The sequence below is a fragment of the Trachypithecus francoisi genome, unplaced genomic scaffold (assembly GCF_009764315.1).
Source record: "Trachypithecus francoisi isolate TF-2019V2 unplaced genomic scaffold, Tfra_2.0 Lachesis_group11, whole genome shotgun sequence".
NCBI classification, from domain to species: domain Eukaryota; kingdom Metazoa; phylum Chordata; class Mammalia; order Primates; family Cercopithecidae; genus Trachypithecus; species Trachypithecus francoisi.
The window spans coordinates 118,510,538-118,536,318 of record NW_022681456.1 but is presented as its reverse complement, the minus strand read 5'-3'; the positions used below and the strand labels follow the sequence as shown (position 1 = coordinate 118,536,318).

The window sequence follows — 25,781 nt, the reverse complement described above, 5'->3', positions numbered from 1 at the left end:
AAAGAACTGGGAGCAAGAAATGAGGGTTCGAGCTAACAGGAAACTTCAACCTCTACCTAAGAAGCATAATAGAAACACTCTTACTAGGTGCCTACTGTGTGCTGTGTGTTTTAAACAGGTCATAGCATTTAATTCTCACTGCAAGCCTGTGAAGTATGTAGTATGTCTTTAAAAAAAGTAGCTGCAGCTCAGATGCCCCAAGGGACTTGCCCAAGATGGCCCAGCTAGTAAGTGATGCAAGCAGGATTCAAATCCAGTCTGCCTGATTTCAAAGCCCACGTACATTGCACAATCCACACCTCCTTAAATATCTCGTTCGAATCATTTTCACTGCAAGCTTACGGGGTATTTTCTCCCCATTTCACTGACGAGGCAAGTGAGACTCAGAATGGTGAGGTGACCTGCACAGGTAGGGTGGGAGAAAAGCCTGCGGAGCTTGTACTCGGGCTTGGCCTCCCTTGGCTCTGTCCCCAGCAAGCAGGTCTCACCTTTCCCGGTGCCAGCCCCGCGCACCGCCCGCCCGGAACTACGCTTCCCGGCAGAACCCGGGCGTGCGCACGCGCACCGGGGCCTCCGCCATGGCGACCGTGCTGTCCAGGGCACTCAAGCTCCCGGGTAAGGAGTCGCAGCCTTGCGACCACCCTGTCCCCGCCAGTGTTGGAATAAGGGGAGGCGAGGCTCTGGGGTGAGGCCGGTCGGGCCTTGGCCTCAACCCAGACACAGCTGCAGGCGCCCAGTGGCGAGGAGGGTGCAGTCCCTGGGGGCTGGGGTTCCTGTGCCACCAGGGGGCGAGAGGGGCGTCCAGCGGGGCAGGGGTCGCGGGCGCCGGGCGAACGCGGAGACGCGCGGGGAGAGGGCGCCGAGCAGGTGTTGTGGCGGGGAGTGTCAGAACGCCGGTCGTCGCTGTCCCGAGGGGAGGCTAGTGAGAGGAGCATCCTTCCCGAGCGCCGCGGACCAGGCACCGCGGGGACTCCGGCGCCTTCTGTCTTGGCTGGACCTGGGCGGGGGCGGCGGGACGGCGAATGGCCCTCTGTGAATCATCCCCTCTACCTAATGACAGCAACGAAGCATCCATGAGGCAGGTGGGACAGGTGTTTACGTCCCTTCCTAGTTTACAGAGGACAAAATGAGAGTTATTTGGCTAATTGAATTGTCCCAGGTCTCTCAAGTATTGAAAAAGCTCGGCCTTGAACGTCAGGGGTATTTTCTCTCTAAATCTTTAACTTTTGATTCCACTTGGTCTCCAGCTGCTGAGATTAAGCATGGGAAATGATTTGGCACCTATAAGTTGAAGATAATGTATGGAATCTTCTTTAAGGCAGCGTTAGGGGTGATGACAACTTCCAGAGCTGATTCAGTACTTTGGGCAGCAGCTCCAAGTTTTTTTTCCTTTTTTTTTTTTTTTTTTTTTGATTCCTGAACCTCCAGAGTAGGATTGTACTGTTAGAAACTTGATATTTTAATAAAAATATATTTATTCCACCCAAGTAAATTTTAAACTTTAGGCTTTAGAAAAACTGATGGTTCTATCTAGATGAGTTTTAAGCATTAAACTATAAACATTTGTTTGCTGATAATTTGTACTGGGGAAAAGCAGTTGCTTTCACTGTTATCTCTAGAGAGGGCTATTTGGGTGTTAGGTGGATAGCTAGCTTGAGGTTGCAGGGGGATTACAGGGTCCTTGTTCTCAAGGAGCTTCCAGTTTGCTACCCTGAAGTGAACCTTGCCATTTGGATGACACTGGGTTGTATATTAATTTGCATTTCTGTCCCCAGACTTCATGACCTCAGACAGATTTTTTTTTCTTTTTCTTTTTTTTATGGGCTCATTGGAACATTGGAAGGAACACTGATAGTATCTGTCTTGGAATGTGTACGTAACACTGGAATTAAATAAGGGATGTGGACCTTTACCTGCAGGATTAATTTTTTACTTTGAAGAGAGTAGCCTTATATATCCTTAGTGTAGAGTGATATCCTCCCAGAGGGGTAATAAGATGTCAGACACATTTAGCTTTATTTCTTTTTTTCTTTTAGAGTCCTTTTTTTTTTTTTTTAATTTCAGTGTAGGTCATTGTTATTCTTTAAGAATGAGAATGCGGGGAAAATCTTGCTTTAGCAACTCTTGAGCTCTTTTGTGTTCTTATGCCCCAAGGCTGTGGTGTTATTACTCCCTGGAGTATTAGTTGTAGGAACTGGTTGGGGTTCCCATAGCCCAGTCCGTGGGCCTGTTTGGCAGGCAGCTTGGCCCTGAACCCTGAGACATGCTTGATACTTTTTTAGGCCCAGATATAGTAGGCATGTGTTCTTTCGTGTGATGTGGGTTTTAAGAAAATAAAACCACTTGCACTTTTCCTCGTCTCCTTGCCCTTTCTTCCCTCCACCCAAAATACTATTTTTAGTTTTTGCATTGGTACAAATTGTTTTCATATAGCTCTTTTTGACTCCCCTGTAATTGGGGTTCTGAGACTGCTGTCCTGTTTGGGCTAATGTGTTATGTTCCCGTAGTTAACATCCCTACTGTTTTCTTTTTTGTTTTTGTTTTTGGGATGGAGTTTCACTCTTCTTGCCCAGGCTGGAGTGCAATGGCGTGATCTCAGCTCACCGCAACCTCCGCCTTCTGGGTTCAAGCAATTCTCCTGCCTTAGCCTCCCGAGTAGCTGGGATTACAGGCACGCTCCACAACACCTGGCTAATTTTGTATTTTTAGTAGAGACGGGGTTTCTCCATGTCGATCAGGCTGGTCTCGAACTCCCGACCTCAGGTGATCGCCTGCCTTGGCCTCCCAAAGTGCTGGGATTATAGGCATGAGCCACTGTGCCCGGCCCCAACATCCCTACTGTTTTCATGTGTGAGGAAGTCAGGATGGAATGATGGCTGAGAGCATGAAACAGGCTGGGATTCAAATCCAGTCTTTACTTAATTAGTTACTTAATCTCTTTAAGCTTTAGTTTCCTCATCTGTAACAATAACATTATTATGGAACATTCACTCTATGCCACACATTCTACTACATATTTATTTCCTAGGGTTATCTGAAATAGTAAAGGACATGGATGTACTTAGGAGATCTAGCAACCTCTGACGTACGTTAATTAGTCAGTAAGTGTTAGCTGTTGTCATCAGCACCATGCTCATTTATGAATGTGATACCTGAAGGAAGGCTTGATGTAATATAATAGTGAGCTCTTGACAGATCTCAGCAGCCTTGTTAGAAAAGAGCAGTTTCGCTAAGCTCAGGAAGGAAAGATGTTTGGCTCACATGCATAAAATGAGGTTAATTAGTAGCAGAAGGCCAATCTGACATTCATAAAGCCAGTAGGACAGCTTGTCTCCTAAGTATATATGTATTTTTTCCCTTAGGCCATTTTATAGTTTGAAGGTCAAACACTGGAGGGAATATCAGAGCAAAATGATTTTTTATGATTTGTTTTATTTGTGTAACTTAGAGTCATTATATGCCCTTGGATAAACTAACCCATGATATGAATTATTTACCTTTAGTTGCAGTAGAGTGTATTGTATAGTATGTGTACAGTAGAGTGTATGCTATAGTATCATATATGTTATAGAATAGTGTATGTTTTAGTATATTTCGTGAAAACATTTGGGTATGGTATAATTGCATCACTTTCCTATTTGTGTTTTCCTCTCTACCATTTTGGAAATCCTATTATATTTAAACAGCACCTTTAGTCTTCCTAAGAGGAAAAGCAATAGCTGTGGAAAGCTCATTTATAATGATTTGCTATGAAATCAGTGCCCTCTCCCTTATTCTTTGAAAACCTTTCATTCATTAAAAATTTGGGTGGTGGCTGAAAGTAGCAAGGAAGTGAGTGAGTGTTAAGTGCCTTGAACTTGGAAGCTGGATTTGATGCCTAGCTCCTCAGCTTGAGTAGGACTTAAGGCAAGTTGGTGGACTTCTTTTACTTCACTGTCTCTTATTGTCTTTCTGTAAATAGAAAAAAAATTATTTGAGACTTCTCTAATAAAAACTTGCAGTCGGTAATCCTTCAGCTGAAGTTTGTTTTTGCACTATCTGAAAAAAAATTAGTATAAAAGTATTTATTCCTCTCAAAAGGCTGGCCAAGAACTGGCCCCTAGTCTTCTGTGATGTAAAGGAAGCACAGGAGTATGATAACTCTGAGCACTTGTGTGCTTGTCTTTATATTTTGGCGATGTCCTGGTCAGAATGCTTGGCCATCAAATTGCATGTTCTTTCTCTGAGGACTTTTAAGATATTGCTCCACGATCTTTTAATAATGTGTGTGACCTTGGAGAAATCTTTGCCTGATTTTTGTTCCCGTCAGTAGTGACTTGATTCTTTTTCCTTTGCCCTGGCTGCTCATAGGATTCCTTCTTTGTGCTTGAAGTCCTGTGCCTTTACTAGGATGCATTTCAGTATTGATTCTTCTGAATTAGTTTTTCTTGGGACTCTGTGTACTCATTATTCTGCAGTTTTCGGTCTTTATTGTAGGAACTTTTTTTTGCAACTCTTTAAAATACTGCTTTTGGTATTTTCTTTTCTGTTATCCACTTCCGTCATGCATATATTGGCTCACCTTTGTTGTCAGTCTCTATCACATTGTTTCTAGTCTTTTTAAAAAGCCTTGATTTTTTTCCATGGGATCATATGTAGCCAGTACAGACTTTGAGGTCAGACTGGTTTTGAATTGTTACCTGTCACTTGCTGTTTAACTATGGGCCAGTGTGTTAGTCTGTTTTTGCACTGCTATTAAAGACATACTTGAGATGAGGCAATTTACAAAAGAAAGAGATTTAATGGACTTATAGTTCCATGTGCCTAGGGAGGCCTCACAATCATGGTGGAAGGTAAAAGGCACATCTTACATGGTGGTGGCAAGAGAGAGAATGAGAACCAAGTGAAACAGGGTTCCCCTTATAAAACCATCAGATCTCGTGAGACTTATTCACTACCATGAGAACAGTATGGGAGAAACTGCCCCCATGATTCAATTATCTCCCACTGGGTCCCTCCCACAACACATGGGAATTATGGGAGTACAATTCAAGTTGAGATTTGGGTGGGGACACAGAGCCAAACCATTTGGCTTAACTTAAACTTCAAAGCCTCAGCTTCCTCGTCTTGAAAGTGAAGACAGTAATGTGTCTACCTCACATAGTTGTTATGAAGATTTGCTAAGAATTGTTTTTTTTGAGACAAAGTCTTGCTCTGTCACTCAGGCTGGAGTGCAGTGGCACGGTCTCAACTCACTCTAACCTCCACCTCCCCAGGTTCAAACAATTTTAATACCTCAGCCTCCTAAGTAGCTGGGGTTACAGGCGCCTGCCACCACACGTGGCTAATTTTTGTATTTTCAGTAGAGACGGGGTCTTGCCATGTTGGCCAGGCTGGTCTTGAAGTCCTGGCCTGAAATGATCCCTCGTCTTGGCCTCCCAAAGTGCTGGGATTACAAGCGTGAGCCAGCACCCCTGGCCTGAGAGAAGACATTAAAAGGCTTGGAAGAGTGTAGGATAAGTGTTCAGAACTGCCAGCTGTAGTTATTTTCATTTCATTTTGCTTGGTTTTCACTAGTCTGTTCTTTATATCTCTGACTCTGTTTTCAGCAATATCTGTTCCTTTAGCTGATTCCAATAAGGATTTCTTTTCTAAAACTGGTTTGTTATTTTTTTCCAGTGTTTTCCTGAGTGCTTATTTCAGAGAAGACGATTTTCCTAAATTTCCCAGACTCTGTGGGGAAGTATATGTTCATTATTTCTTCCATCTTGTGATGTGATTTGTCCAGCATTTGTTCTTCAGCTAATTGTTTGCTATGTTTCATTGTTACTTCTTTCTTGAATATTCATAGAGCTTTATGGTATCTTGTGAAATGAGTACTAAACATGACTCCTTTCTGATTATTACTCATATTTAAATGGGGCAGTTGTTTGACAGCCTGGCTATTGCCAGAGGGGTGATATAGGGCAGTTGGAAGCAAGAATGTAATCCAGGCCTGTTAAGTCAGCTGGCTCCCCACCAGCACGTTTCCTGTGTGGATGTCTCTATTCTGGCTAGGAGGAGGCTTTTCACAGGACTGTAGGGTGCTGGTTTGGCGTTTCCTTCGCTGACTTTGTTGTGCCAGTTATCAATTTATTGCCTGTGAACTCCAAATTCACCTTTGTTGACTGATCTGTGAAAGTGGATCTGAGCCCTTTTAAATATCGTTTGTCCTGCCTTGGATATTGTCTCTCAGTCCTAGGGGACCTTATAGAGTTCTCTTCCCATCTTTATGTTTATTCTCCTGTCTTTGCTTAGTAATTTTTTATGTTAAACTTGTCCTCTTTGAACTACTGTTTGGCTTCTGTCTCCTGACTGGGCGCAGTCAGAGTGATTATGTCCGGTGACTTTTCTAACCTGCCATCCTGACAGTGTGCTTTTTGTGAAGATGTCAGCTTGTGCTTTTCCTCCCTCGGTCCTACTTCCCTTTGACTCTGTGGTGTCGAATGGGGCTCATTGGTGCTTCTGTGACCCCAGACTTTGTCTTTCCAAGCAAGCAATTACTGGTTTGGCTATATTTGTGGAACAAGGGAGGTACTATAACTTGTTGGTTAGAACAACAAGTGGACTCTGCAATCAGATGTCTGGGTTTGAATCCTGGCTTTTCTTTTGGCTAGTTCTGTGATCTTAGCCATCTTACCTCTCTATATTTTATTTTTCTTGTTGATAAAATGGGGGATAATAATAATAATATCTACCACATGAGGTTGATGTGAGGATTAAATGAATTAACACATGCAAAATGCTTGGATCAGTGCCTGGGACAGTAGGCACTCAGTACACTTCCAGTTGTCATCATCATCATCATCATCATCTTACTGTTGTCATGATTATTAATTCTGTGAACTCAGCTCATTGCTGAAGATATGCAATATATGTGCAATATATATCTGCAAGATGTATTTGCCTGCTCTTACTGAGCTTTCTCAATTGAGTACAAGTTTCAGTGCATTTGGTTCATAACTTGTGGTTTGGGAATGTGACTGTTTCCTATTTTGTGTTCTATTTTTATTTTTCTTTATTTGTCTTCCTGGTTTTAGGAAGAGAGTGTGACAGAAATGCCCACTTTTGCCATCATTAACTAGAAGCTTGTAATCTTGCTAAACAGACCAATTTGACAGCAGCTTTTTTCTCAAAGAATGGTTGCAAATTGTTTTATAAATTTCTTACAGATTTTATAAGTTCCTGGAGCATATGCTTCTCTTCCTTCCTGCCTGTGATAGTACATAGCATGATAAAAATGAATTTCCTTTAAACTGTTTTGCTGGGCAGCATTTTATTAATGATTTCACTTTGACAGAGGTGCAGTTTTAGCCCGATATGTTTCTTGCAGGGTCGAGACTGACTAGCAAGACTGAATTTGATGTCGATGCTACATTTTTCACTTGGTGCTAAAAATTCAATTGCACAATTATAGGGTGGCTTAAGCATGTGTTCAAAATGCTTGGGAGTTTTAATTGAATCAGTATGTGATGTGAATGCCAAGAAAGCTATCAAGATCTTACGTTATAGAAATTGAACTGTTGTTTGCTATCTAGAGTAGATAGGAAATAGCTTTGCCCTCCCTTTCTCTGGTCAGACTGTACCTAGGATTGTATCCAGTTCCAGGAACCATACTTTAAAAAGCACAGACATATCACATTGTGTCCAGAGGAGAATGACCAGGATGTTGAGGACACCTGAAACAATGCTTCTTCAAGTCATGGGTTGAAAGAGGTGGAGGTGTTTAACTTGGAGATGAGAAGAGTGGGGGAGGGCACTGGGAGATACAATGCCAGCACCAGTGATGGTGATGATAATATAGAAGCTAAAATTTGTTGTGTGACTATAAGCCAGGCACTGAGAACCACACATATATTATCTTATTTGATTCTCATCACAATCGTATGAGCTAAAAAGAATAATTATTCCATTTCATAAATAAGGAAATTGATGCTCAATAAAGTTAAGAAATTTGAGACCACATAGTTCATAAGAGATATAGCCAGGATTTGGCTTGATGTTTGATTGTGAAGAATTGAGCTCTTAAATACCATATCATATATGTCTCTTGTGACTGATACCTTTGAGTGTTTGAAGGACTTGCATGTGAAAGAGGGATCCCAGAAATTAAAACTGGGATAGATAATTGGCAACTTCCCAGAAAAAAATTCTTGAATCAGTGTAAAGAATTTTTTTCTAAATTGGAGGCCAGTGTAACCCTAATACAGGTTACATTCAGGTGTTTGCTAAGTGACTGGTTGGTAGGTCTTTGTAAGTAGCTAGTTGTAAGTTTGGGATGGGGTGGGGATGGATTATGTGATCTTTAAGGTTTCTTGCTGTGCTTTTTCAAGTAACTCTAGAGTTGAGAACTCTGTGTGTGCTTTCCTGTTTTTCAGATATATATATATATATTTTTAAACATTTTAAATTGTCAAAAAATACATACACCATAAAATTTACTATCTTAACCATTTTAAGTATACAGTTCAGAATTAACTGTATATGCACCTCATCTCTAGTACCTTTTCATCTTGTAAAACTGAAACTCCATACTTATTCAGTAACAACTTTTCCTTCTACCTCCAGACCTAGGCAACAACCATTCTACTTTCTGTTTCTGTGAATGTGACTACTCTAGATAACTCATATAAGTGGAATCACACAGTATTGTCTTTTTGTGCATGGCTCATTTCACTTAGCATAATGTCCTCAAGGTTCATCCATTTTGTAGCAAGTGTCAGAAGTTCCTTCCTTTTTAGAGCTGAATAATATTCCGTGGTATGTACATATCACATTTTGTTTATCATGTCAGGTGTATTTTAGCTAAAAAACAAAACAAAAACAAACAATCACTTTAAAAAGTATTAGAGTTAATATTATTCTAACAACCCATGGCTTTGTGTGCAAATTATTATGTATAGAGTTATCTGGGATGGTTAGGGAATGGTGTGCCCTAATTTACCAAATAATTTGGTTCATGGAGTAGAAATAAAAATTGAAGGAGATTATCTGGAACCTGTACTGACCCCATGGCATATTCTGAAAGTACTATTTTGAATTAAGTTTCTAATAACTGATTTATTTTCTTGTAATTTGTACCTTTTAAAAATCAAATATAATATTTATTGGGCAAAGTGTACAGCTTTGAAAATAAAAATAAATGGAAATAATTTCTAGTTATTAGGATGACAGATTATTCAGTATTTTCTTTGGATTTTTTTTGAAAGTACTTAATGTTATAATTCTGTGGAATGTTCATTTTAAAAAAATCTAAAATTTATTGTTTTTTAAATGTACCAAATACTAAACTTTAACACCACAAGTTATACTTCCAACATCTGGTATTGGAGGAACCAGCTGCCAGTATTTCAATGTAGGTTCTTTCTATTTTCCCTAAGTGTAGCCGGTCTGAGAAATAAAGAGAAAGAGTACAAAGAGAGGAATTTTATAGCTGGGACTCTGGAGGTAACATCACATATCAGTAGGTCCGTGATGTCCCCTGAGGCGCAAAACCAGCAAATTTTTATTAGGGATTTTAAAAGGGAAAGGGCTGTACGAACAGGGAGTAGGTCACAAAGATCACGTGCTTCAAAGGGCAATAAAGATCACAAGGCAAAGGCAAAATTAGAATTACTCATGAGGGTGTATGTCCCGCTGTGCATGTATTGTCTTGATAAACATCTTAACAGAAAACAGGGTTGGAGAGCAGAGAACCAGTCTGACCAAAAATTACCAGGCTGGAATTTCCCGATCCTAGTAAGCCTGAGGGTACTGCAGGAGACCAGGGCCTATTTCAGTCCTTATCTTAACCACATAAGACAGACACTCCCAGAGCGGCCATTTATAGCCCTGCCCCAAGGAATGCATTCCTTCCCCAGGGTATTCCTTGCTGGGAAAATAGTTCAGCGATATCTTCCCTACTTGTACGTCCATTTTTTAGGCTCTCTGCAAGAAGAAAAATATGACTCTGTTCTGCCCAACCCCGCAGGCAGCTGCTTATCTTCCCTTGTTCCCTGAGAACTGCTGTTATTCTGTTCTTTTTCAAGGTGCACTGGTTTCATATTGTTCAAACACACATTTTACAATCAATTTGTACAGTAGTGGTCCTGAGGTGATGTACATTCTCAGTTTATGAAGATAATGGGATTAAGAGATTAAAGTAAAGACAGACATAAGAAATTATAAGAGTATTATTAGGGAAGGGATAAATGTCCATGAAATCTTCACAATTTATGGTCAGAGATTGCAGTAAAGACAGGCATAAGAAATTTTAAAAGTATTAATTTTGGGAATTGATAAATGTCCATGAAATCTTCACAATTTATGTTCTCCTGCCACTGTTCCAGCAGGTCTCTCCATTCGGGGTCCCTGACTTCCTGCAACAATCTGGTCTCCATATAGTGTTTTATTCTTTCATTTTATTAATTGAACAAACTGAGATATAATGTATGAAATGACATCACTAAGGCCAAGGTGACCCAGAGTTAGACACTAGCATTAGTAATTATTCTTTTCCTCTTTTTAATTAGCTGGGTTATGTGTGTGTGTTTTTTTTAATATTTCCTCTGAACAAAAGATTTAATGATAGAGTTTACATTAGTGATAGATTACCAGATAAAGTCTCCCCAAAAGAAACATTTTCTTGGTTGTTACTTGGTGGTAACATGAAGTAAAGGCGTAAAATCATTCAGTCATTGGCAGTGAGGCCAAGGGGTGGGTGGCTTGGGAGAAGGTGTGCCTAGGCTCTTCTGTAATTTCTGTCTCAGCTATCCCAAATCAACACTGCAGGCTAAGTAAAAACAAAGTGCTTGCCATGCAAAGCAACTTCAAGACAAGTCCCCTACCTCTGTATTCCAGCTAGATCACCACCCCTCCCAGAATGCTTGCTCAGAAGAGCAGTTTTTGGGATAAACACTGTTTACTAAAAGATATACTGAAAGGGCATTCAAATTACAGGATGGTTCTTAGAAGTGAGATTTCAATACATCTTCAGATGAACATTCAGTGTTCAACTTTCTAAGTTGTTTCCATAGAAACAGTTGGGAAGCCACAGATATTGGGCTGTGAGAAGCAGCGTATGGAGAATAATTGTTCTAAAAGTTTACCAGGAAAGATTAGGACGTCACAGATCTAAGAAAATCTGAGGCAATGTGCACATTAGGCACATGGAGAGTTGACACGGAGCCATGGTCTTTTTCTTGAGTGAGATTCAAACACATTAAGAGAGCTTTCTTTTTAAACTAAAGACTTTTTTTTTTTTTTTGAGACGGAGTCTCACTCTGTCGCCCAGGCTGGAGTGCAGTGGCCGGATCTCAGCTCACTGCAAGCTCTGCCTCCCGGGTTCACGCCATTCTCCTGCCTCAACCTCCCGAGTAGCTGGGACTACAGGCGCCCGCCACCTCGCCCGGCTAGTTTTTTTGTATTTTTTAGTAGAGACGGGGTTTCACAGTGTTAGCCAGGATGGTCTCAATCTCCTGACCTTGTGATCCGCCCGTCTCGGCCTCCCAAAGTGCTGGGATTACAGGCTTGAGCCACCGCGCCCGGCCTTGAACTAAAGACATTTTAAATTTGCTAACTTCTGCCTCCTTTTCCATTGTCTTCAACTCATGCAGGCAGTGATCCTGGAGCACTGTGCTTTTGTTTTTCCTTCCATTCCTAACCCCTGCTTCGCTGGCTTGTTTTACAGATAGCCACCAAGGTTCAAATTTGATGTAAACCTGGATTTTTTTGCTTTAGTTTTCTGTGTTCTTCTGGGTATTTACAGATGCCATATATTTGGTGAGGATGGCTCCTCCCCAGTTCTCCTTGACTCTCTGTTTTTCTGTCTTTTCAGGGAAGAAGAGTCCAGACCTAGGGGAGTATGATCCCCTCACCCAGGCTGACAGTGACGAGAGTGAGGACGATCTGGTGCTTAACTTGCAGAAGAATGGAGGGGTCAAAAATGGGAAGAGTCCTTTGGGAGAAGCGCCAGAACCCGACTCAGATGCTGAGGTTGCAGAGGCTGCAAAGCCACATCTTTCGGAAGTCACCACGGAGGGCTACCCCTCGGAACCCCTTGGGGGCCTGGAACAGAAGGCAGCCTCCTCCCTGGTGTCATATGTGCGCACATCTGTCTTCCTGCTGACTTTGGGGATCTCGATGATCCTGGTGCTCCTGTGTGCTTTCCTGATCCCCTGTCCTCCCAGAGATCTGCACAGCACCTGGAGCCGCCACTTGGGCTCCCAGGGAGGTGAGCTGCAGAATCTTCAGCCCTAATCCTGTGAAACTTCATGCTCTCATTACATTAAAATTTTCCTCCAAATCTTAAAACTTAATATGTGTCATGTGGCATTCCCCACCCTGCCCTCCCCGCTGTGTGGAGGTGGCAAGGAGATTAAGATTTGAAAGAAAACAACACCTCCAAAAACCTGGGAATCACTGCTCTGTTGTGTCTGTCGGCATTGGTCTTTATTCGACCCAGAGAGGACAGGGCTGGTTTGCTGGGTTCCTGCTGTGGAGCCAGCACTGTATCAGGGGAATGCAAAGCTGTAGGAAGGGCTATTTACAGAGAAAAGCAAGGTTCAAGGCCTGGCTGCACCAGGTATAGGGCTCTTGTAGAACCCTTCGACATTCGTTGATTATAGAGGCCTGATCTAATTTAAATTATAAAATAATTTCATTTCCTGTAAAAGATAGTTGCTATCTTTTCTTTCTTGCTCCTCATGGTTAGGGTGGTGCTGTCTGAGTAATTCCAGCTATTCTGTCTCCTTTTGGAGCAGGCTTCTTTAAAACCTCTTACTCTAGAATGGGACTTATGTCTCACCTGTGTTGAGTAGTCCTGTCTCTTGTGAACTGATTAGGTTCTCCTCAGACCCTGGCATCCTCTTGATCTAGAAATGTTTATCTCTGCCACTTCTCTGAACCCAGTTGAATTAGCTTCTGACAAGTTCTGGGTTCTCATCTTTAGTTTCTCTGAAGGCAAGTTTAATTTACATATATTTATATACAGTTTAAAGGTGACAGATTGTTGGTGTGTCTACCACCCAGCTTTAGAAATAGAACATCATTGAGACCTTCACAATCTCTTGTGTGTCCCTCCTTCCCTCCTGACCACATCCTCCTCTGCCCACCAGAGGCCTCTGCTATCCTGAATTTTTTGTTGATTATTCCTTTTTCTATAAAGTTTTACCATGTCAGTATGCCAGGTTTTAAATTTTACATGAATTTAATCATGCAGTCTTCTGTGAACTGCTTTTTTTTTTTTTTTTTTTTTTGTGACAGAGTCTTGCTCTGTCACCCAGGCTGGAGTGCAGTGGCACAATCTCAGCTCACTGCTGAGACTTCGCCTCCTGTGTTCAAGTGATTTTCGTGCCTTAGCCTCCCATGTAGCTGGGATTACAGGAGCTCGCCACCACGCCCGGCTAATTTTTGTATTTTCAGTAGAGACGGGGTTTCGCCATTTTGGCCAGGCTGATCTTGAACTCCTGACCTAAGATGATCCGCCTGCCTCGGCCTCCCAAAGTGCTGGATTTATAGGTGTGAGCCACTGCACCCAGCCCGTGACCGGCTTTTTTGTGCCACTTAATTTTCTGAAAATAATTTATTGAGATTCATCTATATTGACGCATTATACCTGGAGTTTATTCATTTTCACTACTGTCTAATTTTCCATGGTATGATTTTACTGTTGGTAAACCTTTAGGTAATGCTTCCAGTCTTTTTTTTTTTTTTTTTTTATAAATAAGTGATGCTGCTAAGAACATTTTTGTATGTGTTTCCTATTGCAGTGTATAAGAATTTCTCTAAGGCATAAACCTGGGAGTAAAATTGCTGGATCATACCATAGGGTGTATGCATGTTCATTATTAGTAGTTTATGTTAAATTATTTTCCAACGTGGTTGTACCAATTTACACTTCCCCTAGCAGTGTGTGAGTTCTCTCCAAATTGTATGGGCATCCTCTGAGTCCATACTGTTGGGTGGTGAGGGGATGGAAGTCCAGACTCCACACTAGGCCTCTGCTGACACCACCCCTGTGGAGAGGAGGGAGAGGGCTGCCTTGTTGATGCTAGTTGGGGTGGAACTCCTTTGGTCCTGCTGGGTGAGGATGACAGTCCTGGCCCCCACCTGGCTTTCTCTGACATGACCCTGATGGTGGTGGTGGTGGGGGGGGGGTGCCTTGTTACATCCAGGAGAGGGTGGGAACCAGGCTCCACATTCAGCCTTTGCTATGTGGGTGGGTGCAGCTGGGCCCATAATTTTATCTGGGGTGTTTGGTTGGAGTAGGACAGTTATTATCTAAAACTTTCCTGTCTTGCTGGACTGCACCTTTCCTGGGCTTTTGGTTAGGGAAGCCAGCCTTTTCTGGGGCTTTTTTTGTCTGTACCTGTGGTGTTTTTGGGTTGCTGGCTTTTCCAGCACCCTATCTGGGTATTACGAGGCCAAAAGAAAACCCAGGGGACTCATCACCTTGTCATTCCTTGGGTCTTGCAGTCCCTAGCTGGTCTACTTCCTTTTCTCCACCTTTTAGAGTTGTCTTATGTTTGTTGTATATACAGTGTGCAGGACTTTTCGATGCACTTAGCCGGGGTGGGGGTGGCGGGGGGCGGGGAGCGGGGAGTAGGGAGAGGTGTGTATACTGTACCTAGTCAAGGAACTGGAGTCTGCCTGGTGTTCATAGAGCCATTGGCAACAGAGAACTAGTTTGTGGTAACTTGCTCAGGACCTTTTTGGTTTTTTATGTGTATAACAGGTGGGGACCTGTCTCCATTGGAATTGGCTGATGTGAATGGAGATGGCCTGCGTGATGTGCTTCTCTCCTTTGTGATGTCAAAGAACGGGAGTGCAGTAGGTAAGAGATGTGTCTTTTCAAGACTGCTACAGGGATACTGTCAGCTGGGAGAAAACATCAGAGCTGTGTCCCAAGTGGTACTGCAGAAGGATCTGCAGTGAACAGAAAGTTAACCTTGGTTCTGGCATACATGAAAACCCTCATAGGAAAGCTTCCACGTATAAATAAAGCTCAGTCTGAAAAATCAGAGGGAGTTATAGCTGGAAGGAATTTTTAGTGGTGACCAGGCCAGTGAAGAAACTGCGATGCAGAGAGGAAGTGACTTGCTCACACACTTTGCAATGAACAGTGTTAGTCCTCGGGTTTCATGGGTTTTCTCCTGGTTTTGCATTGCTTCTTAGATTATATTGAACATTGACTTTATGCTACCTTCCTATTCCTGGCAGAAAACTTTTGTTCACAGACTTACACATCTTTACACACATACCTGTTGGCCGGGTGTTTTCCTTTCCCCCTTCAGTTTACGCTTGTAGACCTGCTGTCCATCCTGCTCTCTGCATGGGGAGGCTGAGCTGTATGGATGGTATCAACAGGCTTCCTTGCCTGCTGGTCTCCTTTCAATGGGGAGCACAGCTCAGGAATGGGAGGGGAGGAAGAGTGTGAGGGGAGATATTCACTCCCCTGGCTCCCTCCCCGCCGGGGTCACCGCAGGATGGCTGCTACAGCCTTGACCCTGGGTCACAGCTCGTTTCAAGGTGGCCCTCCTGTAGGACTTTGCTTTTCTGGATTCCAGTAACTGCATCCTCTCCTTGTGTCTTTGTCGGGGAGCCTAACAGTTCTGAGGGTCTGCACTATCACTTGTGGTGTTTCTACACGCTGGCCACATCTTTGTGAATAGTCTCCTTATGAAACTGTCCACAACTTACCCTAATTTAGTGTGCTGTTTCTGGGATCCCAGCTTTTACACATGTCAGCTGTAGAAAAAGAAAAATGTTCTGATTTCAGCCTAAGTACACAAGGCTTTTGGTTGGTCCTGCAGTCTCCACTACAGTGGAGTCAAACTGCAGCCTGTGAGCTGATGCAGGGACCTAGTTTGATGTTGAGGGTGCCCTAGTGACTGCTTTTAAGTCATCTAGGCCTTGGAATACACGTCTAGGTGTGTTTGAGAGAATTCTAAACCACATCTCTTACATTAGTAGGGGTGGCTTTCTGAGGCCCACGTGAGATGTGAAAGCAGTCTGGGTGGAGGTCTGCTATAGAGAGCATCTCCAGCCTAGGAGTAGATTTCCGTGCAATCAAAACTTGATTACACTTTTCCTGCCCGTGACTTCTGAAGTAAAAATCTTCCCCATCTTAGATTTAGAGACGTGTTTAGTCATTTGGTATCTTATGTGGTTTGCTTCATATAAAGACTCATAATGGCAAGGCCGTGGGTTTGGACACAATATGGACCAGGCTGATTTGGCCACAGACTGTGCAAATAAGGATATAGCGAACATATGGTGCTTTCTATGTGTTGATACACCATTGTCAGCACGTAACGTATGAAGGAATTTATCCCTCCACACAGTCCTGTGAGGTAGACTCATGATTATTTCCCTTTTGCACATGAGGAAGGTGAGACATCGTGAGGTTAAAGAACTTGCCCAAAGTCCTGCCGCTGGTAAATGGTAGAGCTGGGGATTCAGATCCAAGGAATCTGGCTCTGGAGTTCATGTCCTTGACCCTCATGCCAAGCTGCTGTGCCCATAACCCACAAAGCTTTGTGCCACTAGACACAGAGGGATTAAGTTTTTGGTCTATTCACTTGTTCCTTCATTCAGCAACTGTGTGTTGATGCTGACTGTGTGGCAGCCACTGTGCACCTTCTCTAGAGTTCTGCTGATTACACACAGACTGCAGAACAAGAGGAGCCTGGCCTTGGCCTCGAGGAGTCATGATCTAGCAGGAAGGGGTAACCCATCACCACCTGGGAAAAGATGAGCTAGAGCATTGTAGGATGGAGTAGGTTCCTCCAGTAGGGAAAACTGCACAGGATAGGGATCCTAGCACCTTTGAGAAGCCTGGAAGTTACCATATACCACCCTTGTTTGTCATATATATCTTCTGGCAACAAGGTCTGAAACACCCAACCATAGTTTGTCACTTGTTTTTAGGTTGTATAATTAATTAGGCCTACTGAGGAATAGATAGAAGGAAGCTCTAGAAGTTTTGTTTCCTTATCTGTATTAGTTGTTGCTGAAAGTGGGAACTGTATGAAATGAGTCATGTATCCCTGTCCTGAGAGTACATGTGAAACTGACAAGGGAGAAAGTTCTGAGTCTGATGTAGTAATTAAGTGACATAAAGGCTGATTTACTAAGGGCATGGCTACTTTAATCCCTTATTAGCTGTCCTTGGACCTAGGTATTAGGTCTTCCCAAATACTTTTTCCTGACTGGGACCAAATCAATTGATTCTATAGAACTCTAGACTAGCAAGACCCACTCATCATTGCTATATGTAATCTTCAAGTTTATTTTTTTAAAATTTTTTTTCTACTCTCAGGAAGCATTTGTTAGTGATGATTAGAATTCAGGTATTTTGCTCCCTGCTGTGCACACATTCTAGATCAGTCTCACGTTTCCGAGCATATCTTTTCCTCCTGATTTTTTGTTCTTAACTACCTTTTCCGTATTCTTGATTTTGCTCCTGTCTCTTATTAGGCAAACAGTTGGTTGCTATAGGTGCAGACATTAGTGAGACAGTCTTTCTCCTTAAGGATATCACCATTTAGTTGGGGCCAAGGTGGCAAACATGTAAAGAGAAGCGTTGGGAAAGGTGCAAAAGTGGAGATGCATTCGACAGTGTAGAGGAGGCCACAGCTCTTGTCTTACATGAGAAGCGTGTTAAGCAAAGATGACAGGCATTCTGTGTTTACACCTTGCTGCCAGAAGTGTGGGAGGGAGCTGAATACACAAGTGTGGTTGCTGCCTTACCACCATCTACTTGGAGTTTTGTGGCCTCTTGTTCATCTCTGCCTCTTATCTCCTCTGCCTGCTTTCCTTTTTTATCTCTCTTGTGTGCTTTTAGGTGGCTCAAGGCCAGCTGCTAATCTTGTGTGCCTTTCGGGGATGAATGGCAGCACACTGTGGTCTAGTCTTCTCCCTGAGGAGGCTCGAGATATCACATGTTTGGAGCTGATGCCAGGAAGCTTGGCTGAAACCATCTGCCTTGTGACAGGGACACACAAAATGCTCAGTGCATTCAATGCAACATCAGGTAAATACCATTGATCACAAAAGAACTTTGCTCCTACGAGCCATAATGTTGGATTAGAATCATCTGTTGGGTGGGGGACCTTTCTACTCTCACATGGTGGAATGTCTGATTTACTGCTCTGGAATATGGTTATTAAGAGAAATGAGAGAAAAGGTTTGGGCACTTTGAGTAAACAGATGTTCAACCTGTTTGGTGATAGGATGGGGCTGGAACTGAATTACCCAAACAGAAACTACCCTGAGGCCTTTGGTGTGTAAATAGTCTCCTGACTCTGTTCTTTGTACAAAAGACAACTGAACTTTGATTCTTCATATTTGATATACATGGGATCCATGTGTAAACTTGGGCATTAACTACTTAAAAAAATACGTCAGTGAAGAAATAAAGGTTTGTTGAGGCTTGTTGACTGGCCTTTTAGCTTCTTACTGCATTCAGACATACATGACAAAGGGAATGAAAAAGAATCACATGTCCTGAAGGTTCTTACAGAATCCTAAGTATACGGCCCATAGGCTTGGTACTGCTGGGCCGTGTGCTCACGTGGAGCGGAATAAATAACATCCTTCCCAGGTTTAGAGGTTGGAGTTTGGTCGCGGGGTGCTTCTGAGTGAAAAAAACTGGGATTTGAGTTAACTGTGGAACTGAAGCCATCTGGAAAACTTCCCATGATGCTGTGGTGTTTACTTATGTGACAGTGTGGGGGAAGGAAGCAGAGGGGTCTGGTCGGCTGCCCCTGGATGTTTCCTTAATAGTTGTTATAATCTCTAACAGATTCGTTCCCTCACCCCAGGCAAGTGAGCCCTTCTTTGTTGGAAAGGATTTAGCACCTCCATTTTATCTAAAAGGATCTAGGTGGGAAATTATTGCATGGATTTGTTAGCCAGATACCTGAGGATTCAGATCACACTCCCTGCTCCCTCCTCCTCAGTAAGACAAAAACGAAAGGCAGTAAGTAGGCAGGAGTTGCTGTCTGTTGTTCAGCCCACTGTGTCTTTCTTTTCTGGCCTGGGAACATGACATCTGACTTTTCCAGAGGCAAGAAGCTGTCATAGTGACCAGCCTATGTGTCCTTCCTCAGGGAAAGCCATTTGGACTTTGAACCCAAACTACTTGTCTAATGGTACCTTAGCTGCCCCAGTTGTGGTGCTGCCAGACTTGGATGAAGATGGTGTTCGAGACCTCGTGGTTCTGGCCATTGGGGAATTGCAGGTATGAGCTCTATTAAATGCTTTTTGTTTCTTATAGGGAATGCTTCTGTTTTAGTTGTCTCAGCTCCTAGTGTTGCTATTATAAATACTGCTTGAAATGTTCTTTTTACAAGAGTTTAAGTAAATTCTCTTTGTGAGGTTAAGTGAATATATGACCATTATGAACCCATTTTCTCTGGCAGCCTCATGGCTCCATGGACTGGGGTGTAGTGGAGCTTTAGAGTCAGATAGGTCTGTGTGTGAATTCCACCTTTACCACTTTATGTCTTTGCAGCCTTGGGCAAGCCATGGAGCCTGTCCAAGCTCTGGTTTCTTCATATGTAAAAAGGGCATGTTATATCTACTTATATCATTGTTATGAAAATTAGAGCTAACATATTTAAAGTGCCTAGAGTAGTGCCTATGTTTACTGTGTATATGTATTTTTAGTTTTACTATATTATATATGTACATTTTTATGTCAATTATAAAACAATAGAACAGGCTGGTACAAAGTTCATAAAAGATACGTAGGAAGAAAATCTAAGTCAAGCGATAATAACAACCATGACCAAAGAAAGGAGTGTTGTCATCTAGGCTGTGACGAGGCAGACTTTGATCCAGAACAGTGGCCTTTGAATTATGGTCCTAAATTGTGATTTGCAGGAACTTCAATGTACTGGTTACTCTGCAGGCAGATAAAATAAGAGTCGTCTTTCCCCCACATCACAGGCAGGAATAAATTAATGAGCAGGATGATCTCGATTTTAAGTTTTTATTCTGGAAGCGTTTTTCAGAGCTTTTGTCAAAGACTTTTTCTCAGACTTCCTAGCGTGTCTGCCAAGGAAATGCTTTGGGCACAAAAGAGTCAATCGGCAAAGAATGTTTGTGGAAAAATGTGGATATGGCTCATTTTGTCTCATTTGATAACCTATTTTAATTTTAGTAGACCTTGCGTTTGCTGTTGTGATCTTTGTATTGCCTATATGGAGTAAAGTTGTAAATTCTGCGGGTAAAATTATGCAGAATGGAATGAAATCTGTTAAGATTTTGTATCTTTCTGCCAAGAGTCCCCCAAACTCAGAGTGCCCCATCAGTCATGAGTTTTGAGGAGCACTACTCTAGCACACTAAACTCTCCCTTACATTTGCAAGATAAAGGCAAGATCCAGAATGAGCTAAATTTCTGAAGCCTACTTAGTTTTAAGGGTTTTAAGCTTTAAGCGTACTTTATGTTCGTTTTCTTTAGCTACCCAGTTGGTCTTAAAGTGGACCCGAACCAAGGATTCAGGAATTATTCATGTAATCTTTTTTATCCTCGCCATTATGAATAAAGAGATTGGGGACTAGGGAAAATTTGAATTATTACTTACATCAGGGAGCAATTCTCTGAAGGGGAACATATGGGGAGGCACAGCAAGCTATTGAACAAATTTTTGTGTCGTGATTGAATTTAGAGATCTTGGTCTCACTGTCCCGTCTGGCCGCTTATTAGCTGGTGGTGGTTGGCAGGAGAGTGGCTCAGGCCCTTGAGGACCCTCCATAGTAAGGAGGTCTCCACCGGAGGAAGCGGCTTCTTGCCCACTCTTACTCTGTGCCCTTTGTGTTGGTCTCTAGCCAGTGTATTGCCCGTCTTGCCCTACAGAATTTTCCCAATAGGGTACAGCTAGGGCATAGTCTCAGTTCTGCTTGAAGAGTGGTAGACAGTTCTAGGAAAACCTTATAGAGGCACTAGGTATAAAGCGCAGCAGCTTCATCCTTGTACTGACGTCTTTTGACCTCTCTACCAGCAACAAGGGACCCCAGGGACCCGCATAAGCTTCTGAGATGGAAGACTGTCTCTTCACAAGGAAGGCCTAAGTCTGTGACTTAGAGTGATTGCATTTGTTGATCTGGGTTTAGAGTGAAGTGGGCTTGGAGAACTGGACCTGGTTTTTGATTAGAGGAACTGATAAGGTCTAGAACATTAGTGGGAAGGGACCTTGAAGACCATTCGGTTAACTTTCTCGTACCATGCTATGATCTGTGGTTCAGCATTACAGGCATATTGGCACCCCACTCTCTTGGCGTACTCAGGCTGATGGAATAACACGAATTTGTGAGGCAGTCCATTTCATTTTTGGGCCAGCGCCAGAAAATTCTGTCCTAAGCAGAAAGAAATCTGCTTTCTCATAGCTTCCACTCATTGTTCCAGCTTCATTCCCATAGAACTACTCTGAATGAGTCTAATCCCCTTTCTATAGGAAAGCTGTTTAAACATTGGCCTAGTCCCTGTAAGCTTGCTACTCAAGGCTAAATATCCCCGTTTCTTATACCGTTCCTCATGCAACCAGGAAGTCCAGACCCCTCTTTTTCTTGATTTCTTTCCCTTTGCATTCTAGTTTGTCCAAATCTCTTTTAAAATGTGGTACTTATATGTAGAAACAGCATTTTATTTGTAGTATAACCAATGTGTCAACCTAAGGGAATAGTTACTTATTTTGATATAGACTCTGTATTTCTGTTTTTGCAGGCAAAGATCATAATATATTTTCTAAGATTTGCTTTTTATTTGTAACCAGTTAAAGTACCTGTATCTTTTAATGTTTAATTATTAATAGACCAGTTTTTTTTTTTTTTTCTGGCAGATTTTGACTCATCTTCCAGCCTAAGGTTTTTTTTGAATTTTGAGTTTGTCTTATGCCATATTAGCTATCCTTCTCAGCTTTGTGATAAACTTGAATTCTCTTCTTTCAAGCCGTTGCTAAGAATGTGTAATGGGAATGGGGCAATGGCAGAGTGCTATGACATTCCTCTAAAAACCTCCCGCTAGGTTATTAGTGATCCCATAAGTACCTTTTCCTGGTACACGGCAAACCACATTTCTTTATCTTGTCCAGAGAGTTCACGATGATAAACTTTGTCAAAAGCTTTACTGAAGTCAAGATATCAGTAAAATCCTCATATTTAACTGGTAACTCTATCCCCAGAAGAAAATCCTCTAGAGCTGAAGTTGGCCACTGTGGCCTGTAGGTTAAATTTGGCCCACTACTTGTTTTTGTAAATAGAGCTTTATTGGAACATACTCACACCCATTCATTTCTGTGTTGTTTATGACGGCTTTCACGCTAGAACAGCAGAGTAGGATAGTTGCTACAGAGATCATCTAGCTGGCAAAGCCTAAAATTTGGCCCTTCACAGAAAAAGTTTGCTGATCTCTCTTTGAGAATAAAGTTGATGGTGTCCAGGCCAGACATCCAGTGTTCTGATGGGAGAGCACCGCCTGGATTAACTCTAGCTGGAACCAGATATTACTGGGGATTTCTGGTGTTGAAGTAAAGACCCAGGGGCCAGCCATCCTATGTTTAGCTGTAGGCTAGAATTCTGTGCCTCGGGAGACTGTTCCACAAGCAACAATTCTGCTTCAGAGAAACTGTCTGAGGTGCTTTGAAGATGCCCTTTGCTGGCTCTAGTGAGGCAATGGGACATTTGTCTCACTTGCTTACTTGCAGGGAAATAAAGCGAAGCAGGTTTGGCTTTGTGCTTTCCAATTTGGGGGAGTGTTTCTGAACCCGTGGCTAATGAGGAGGCAGTGACTGTCTGGAGAAGCCATTTAGTTAGGAAACGATAGGGCTTCTGTTGACTCCACTCCCCTCTCTTACTTCCTCAGCCAGATCTGTGCTTTCTGCTGGTGTCCGGCCGGACTGGAAGTCCAGTGGGTCGACCTGTGAAGTACAACATCGTGGGAGTTAGGAATCTGATTGGTCCTCAGGTTTACATCACAACAAACGGGGCTGTCTACATCCTGTTTGGCTTTGGTAAGATGCAAGGCTAGTTTTTGCTCCTGTTCCCCACTGGCGTATGTGATGGGGTCTTCCATTGTGAGACAGGCTGAAAGCTCAGGAACTCCTGACACCAGCCTTCCCAGAGCCTTCTAATGCAGGGGTCTCTCACTGTCCCCCACCTATCACAGGCTATTAACTCTGCTTTCCTTTGCTGCCTCCTCTAAAGGGAAGACTCTTGTCCAGCACCCACTTAATCACCTCCCCACTTGTTCTGTGTTGTCCAGTCTGGGTGGGCTCTGTTAGACCCATCTGGTCAGGCTCTGTGTCTCTTGCTCAGATCCTCACCATGGGACAGTTCTGTTAAATTCAAATTCTCAGTGTTGGTTCTTCCTGTGGTGCTAGGAAATATACAGGCTGTCGCCCTGCGGGACATTTTTGTTCAGGCCCAAAATCGAGACAGCTCACCACCTTCTCTGCAGATAGAAGAGCCAGAATGGGAGAAGCGAAGATCCATCAACCTCTCTGAGCTCATTGATGTTTACAGGTAGGGTAGATGTCTGTCCTTGGTCACAGTGAGATCTCCTGTGAACTCACATGCCTTTGAGTCTCTAAGTTTGGTTGGGCTGGTGAATATGTGGGTAGAGGTTTGGGGGAAACAGTGCTAATCTTAATTTACTATCTTCTGATCTGGTTAACGTGAGTTAGAAATTTTCTTCTCTTGGTAACGTAATGCGTTGATATCTATGTGTTGGTGACCATGTGTGATCACTCCTCAGGTAGGATGCAAGGAAGGATACTTAGGGCTCTGAGTCAGAGTGGGGAGGGAGATACACTTATCTGTTTGTAAAACTGTGTTGAAGGATCTGACCTACTCTTTTCTGTATTTTTCTCTTAGTTGAAGCATCATTTTGACAGAAGCGAGGATAGCGTCCATGAAATCTTATTATTATTATTATTTTTTTTGAGACAGAGTATCGCTCTGTCACCCAGGCTGGAGTGCAGTGGCCTGATCTCAGCTCACTGCAAGCTCCGGAAATCTTATTTTTTTTTTTTTATTTATTTCTTAACTAGAAGCATGTAGTTTGTCCCATGCAGAGGATTTTACCCATTTAACCCGAAGCCTGGATAATAATTGTTTCATTCTTTTCTACCAGAAGTTCCAAATCATTTTCTAGCAATTTTTTAGGCAGTATCATGTTGTTTTGGTGAATTTGACAGGTATTAAGTAGAATAGTCCCAGGGGCACCGAGCAAGAACAAATTCAGCGAAGTGTATGCCATGGGCTGCTGCCCAAGCTCATTGGCAACCTCTGGCCTCCTGTCCAGATCTCTGTCTGCCTTCCCTGTGATTATCCTTGACTCTGTTGCCTTTCCCAGAGTATCGAATGTGAGAGATATTGTACTGTAGCACTTCTCCTATGAGTTCCTTTTGAACTTGTATGGAATTTTCTAGGGATCCTTGGTTTCTAAGGTCAAGAAAATGAGATTCAGCTGAAACAACAGTGTGTCCCACTTGATGAGATAATGGTGGGGCATGAATATAAGAGTGTATACAGGTGTATGTATACTGAGAGACAAAGCCAAAATAAATGGCTCAGAAATGTCATTCAAGCCAGAGACTAACTGTTGGGGTCTTATTTAATCCAGTGATGGTGTTGAGCTACTCCAGATGGTGAAGGCACCAGATTCCAACTGCAGCAACCTTCTGATTACAACCAGACAAGGCCTTGTGCTGCTTCGGGGGCAAAATCTGACACCTTACTGGACATTGAGACTTCAAGGCCTGAGCAGGTTTGCAGTGTGTTCCTTCTTGTGTTTGCTGTTTTGATCCACTTTCCCATGTCTAAAAATTGTCCAGAACAATTGCTTGCAATTCTTATATCTGGGGCCAGTGCAAGAGAAGGGAGGGAGAGTTCTTAGTTTTCCCGTTTTTCTTGTTCACTATTAATTGCTTACTTTGTCCTTATTTGCAGCCCGCCTACTCCTGGATATTTCACTGATGATCAGACGTTAGACTTCCTTCTGCAGATACAGGATGGAGTTGGGATGAAAAAGGTAAAACTTTGGGCCTCAGATCAATCAAAGCATATGTAAAGTATATGCTTTCTGTCCAGTCCTCTGCTAGGCACAGCAGGGAATAAAAAGAACCTAAAATATGATCTCTACCTTCAAAGAACTCAGCGTCTCACTGAGTGGATAAAATGAAAATTCACAGTTCAGTGCTAAAATCTGGAGCACTGGAAGCCTTTCTAGGATAATCTCCTTCCTATATAGGAGTTTCTTGTTCTGGATCCCTAGCTTACAGTTAGGCAGTGGAAACCTTCTGAAATCTCTTGGTGGAGAAAGACAGGTATACAGAAATGTAATACTTTAACACACAGCTACACTTAAGATTTCAGAGGAGTCTGTGGTGACTGGGGTTTTATGGAAGTCCTTATAAAGGGGGGAAATATAAGCAGAGCTTTTTAAAGCTGAATCATATTTATGTGGAGAGGAAGACATGCCAGGTCAGGGGCGCCAAGACCAGAGGCGCAGAGACAGAAAGGATAGAGCATGTTCCAAGGACACTGAATAGATCCTGGATATTACATGAAGTTGCATATTGTGAGAATATAATGATTGGATAGATGACTTTCATTTCTTTAACATTACAGCAGAATTACAGAGTTACAATTTTTTTTTTATTATCGACCTTGCATTTTGGTTTATTTTCACTGTGAAATATATATCTATTTCTATACATTGCCCACTGTTCCCTGAGAGAGAAAAAGAATTCAACAAACGCTTTATCATCACCTCTA

General features: G+C 42.6%; 1 protein-coding gene across 1 annotated transcript in view; it reads left to right on the top strand.

Moving 5' to 3' along the window:
- Positions 1–327: 327 nt before the first annotated feature.
- The window catches only part of FAM234B (family with sequence similarity 234 member B), a 37,285-nt gene continuing 11,831 nt past the window's right edge, over positions 328–25,781 (top strand). The window contains exons 1-9 of the mRNA XM_033222808.1: positions 328–615; positions 11,834–12,229; positions 14,732–14,830; positions 17,843–18,031; positions 19,110–19,240; positions 22,867–23,014; positions 23,384–23,525; positions 24,628–24,771; positions 24,954–25,035. Of these exons, the coding sequence (XP_033078699.1) occupies positions 579–615; positions 11,834–12,229; positions 14,732–14,830; positions 17,843–18,031; positions 19,110–19,240; positions 22,867–23,014; positions 23,384–23,525; positions 24,628–24,771; positions 24,954–25,035 (1,368 nt within the window). The 5' untranslated portion in view covers positions 328–578. The remainder of the gene's footprint in view (positions 616–11,833; positions 12,230–14,731; positions 14,831–17,842; positions 18,032–19,109; positions 19,241–22,866; positions 23,015–23,383; positions 23,526–24,627; positions 24,772–24,953; positions 25,036–25,781) is intronic.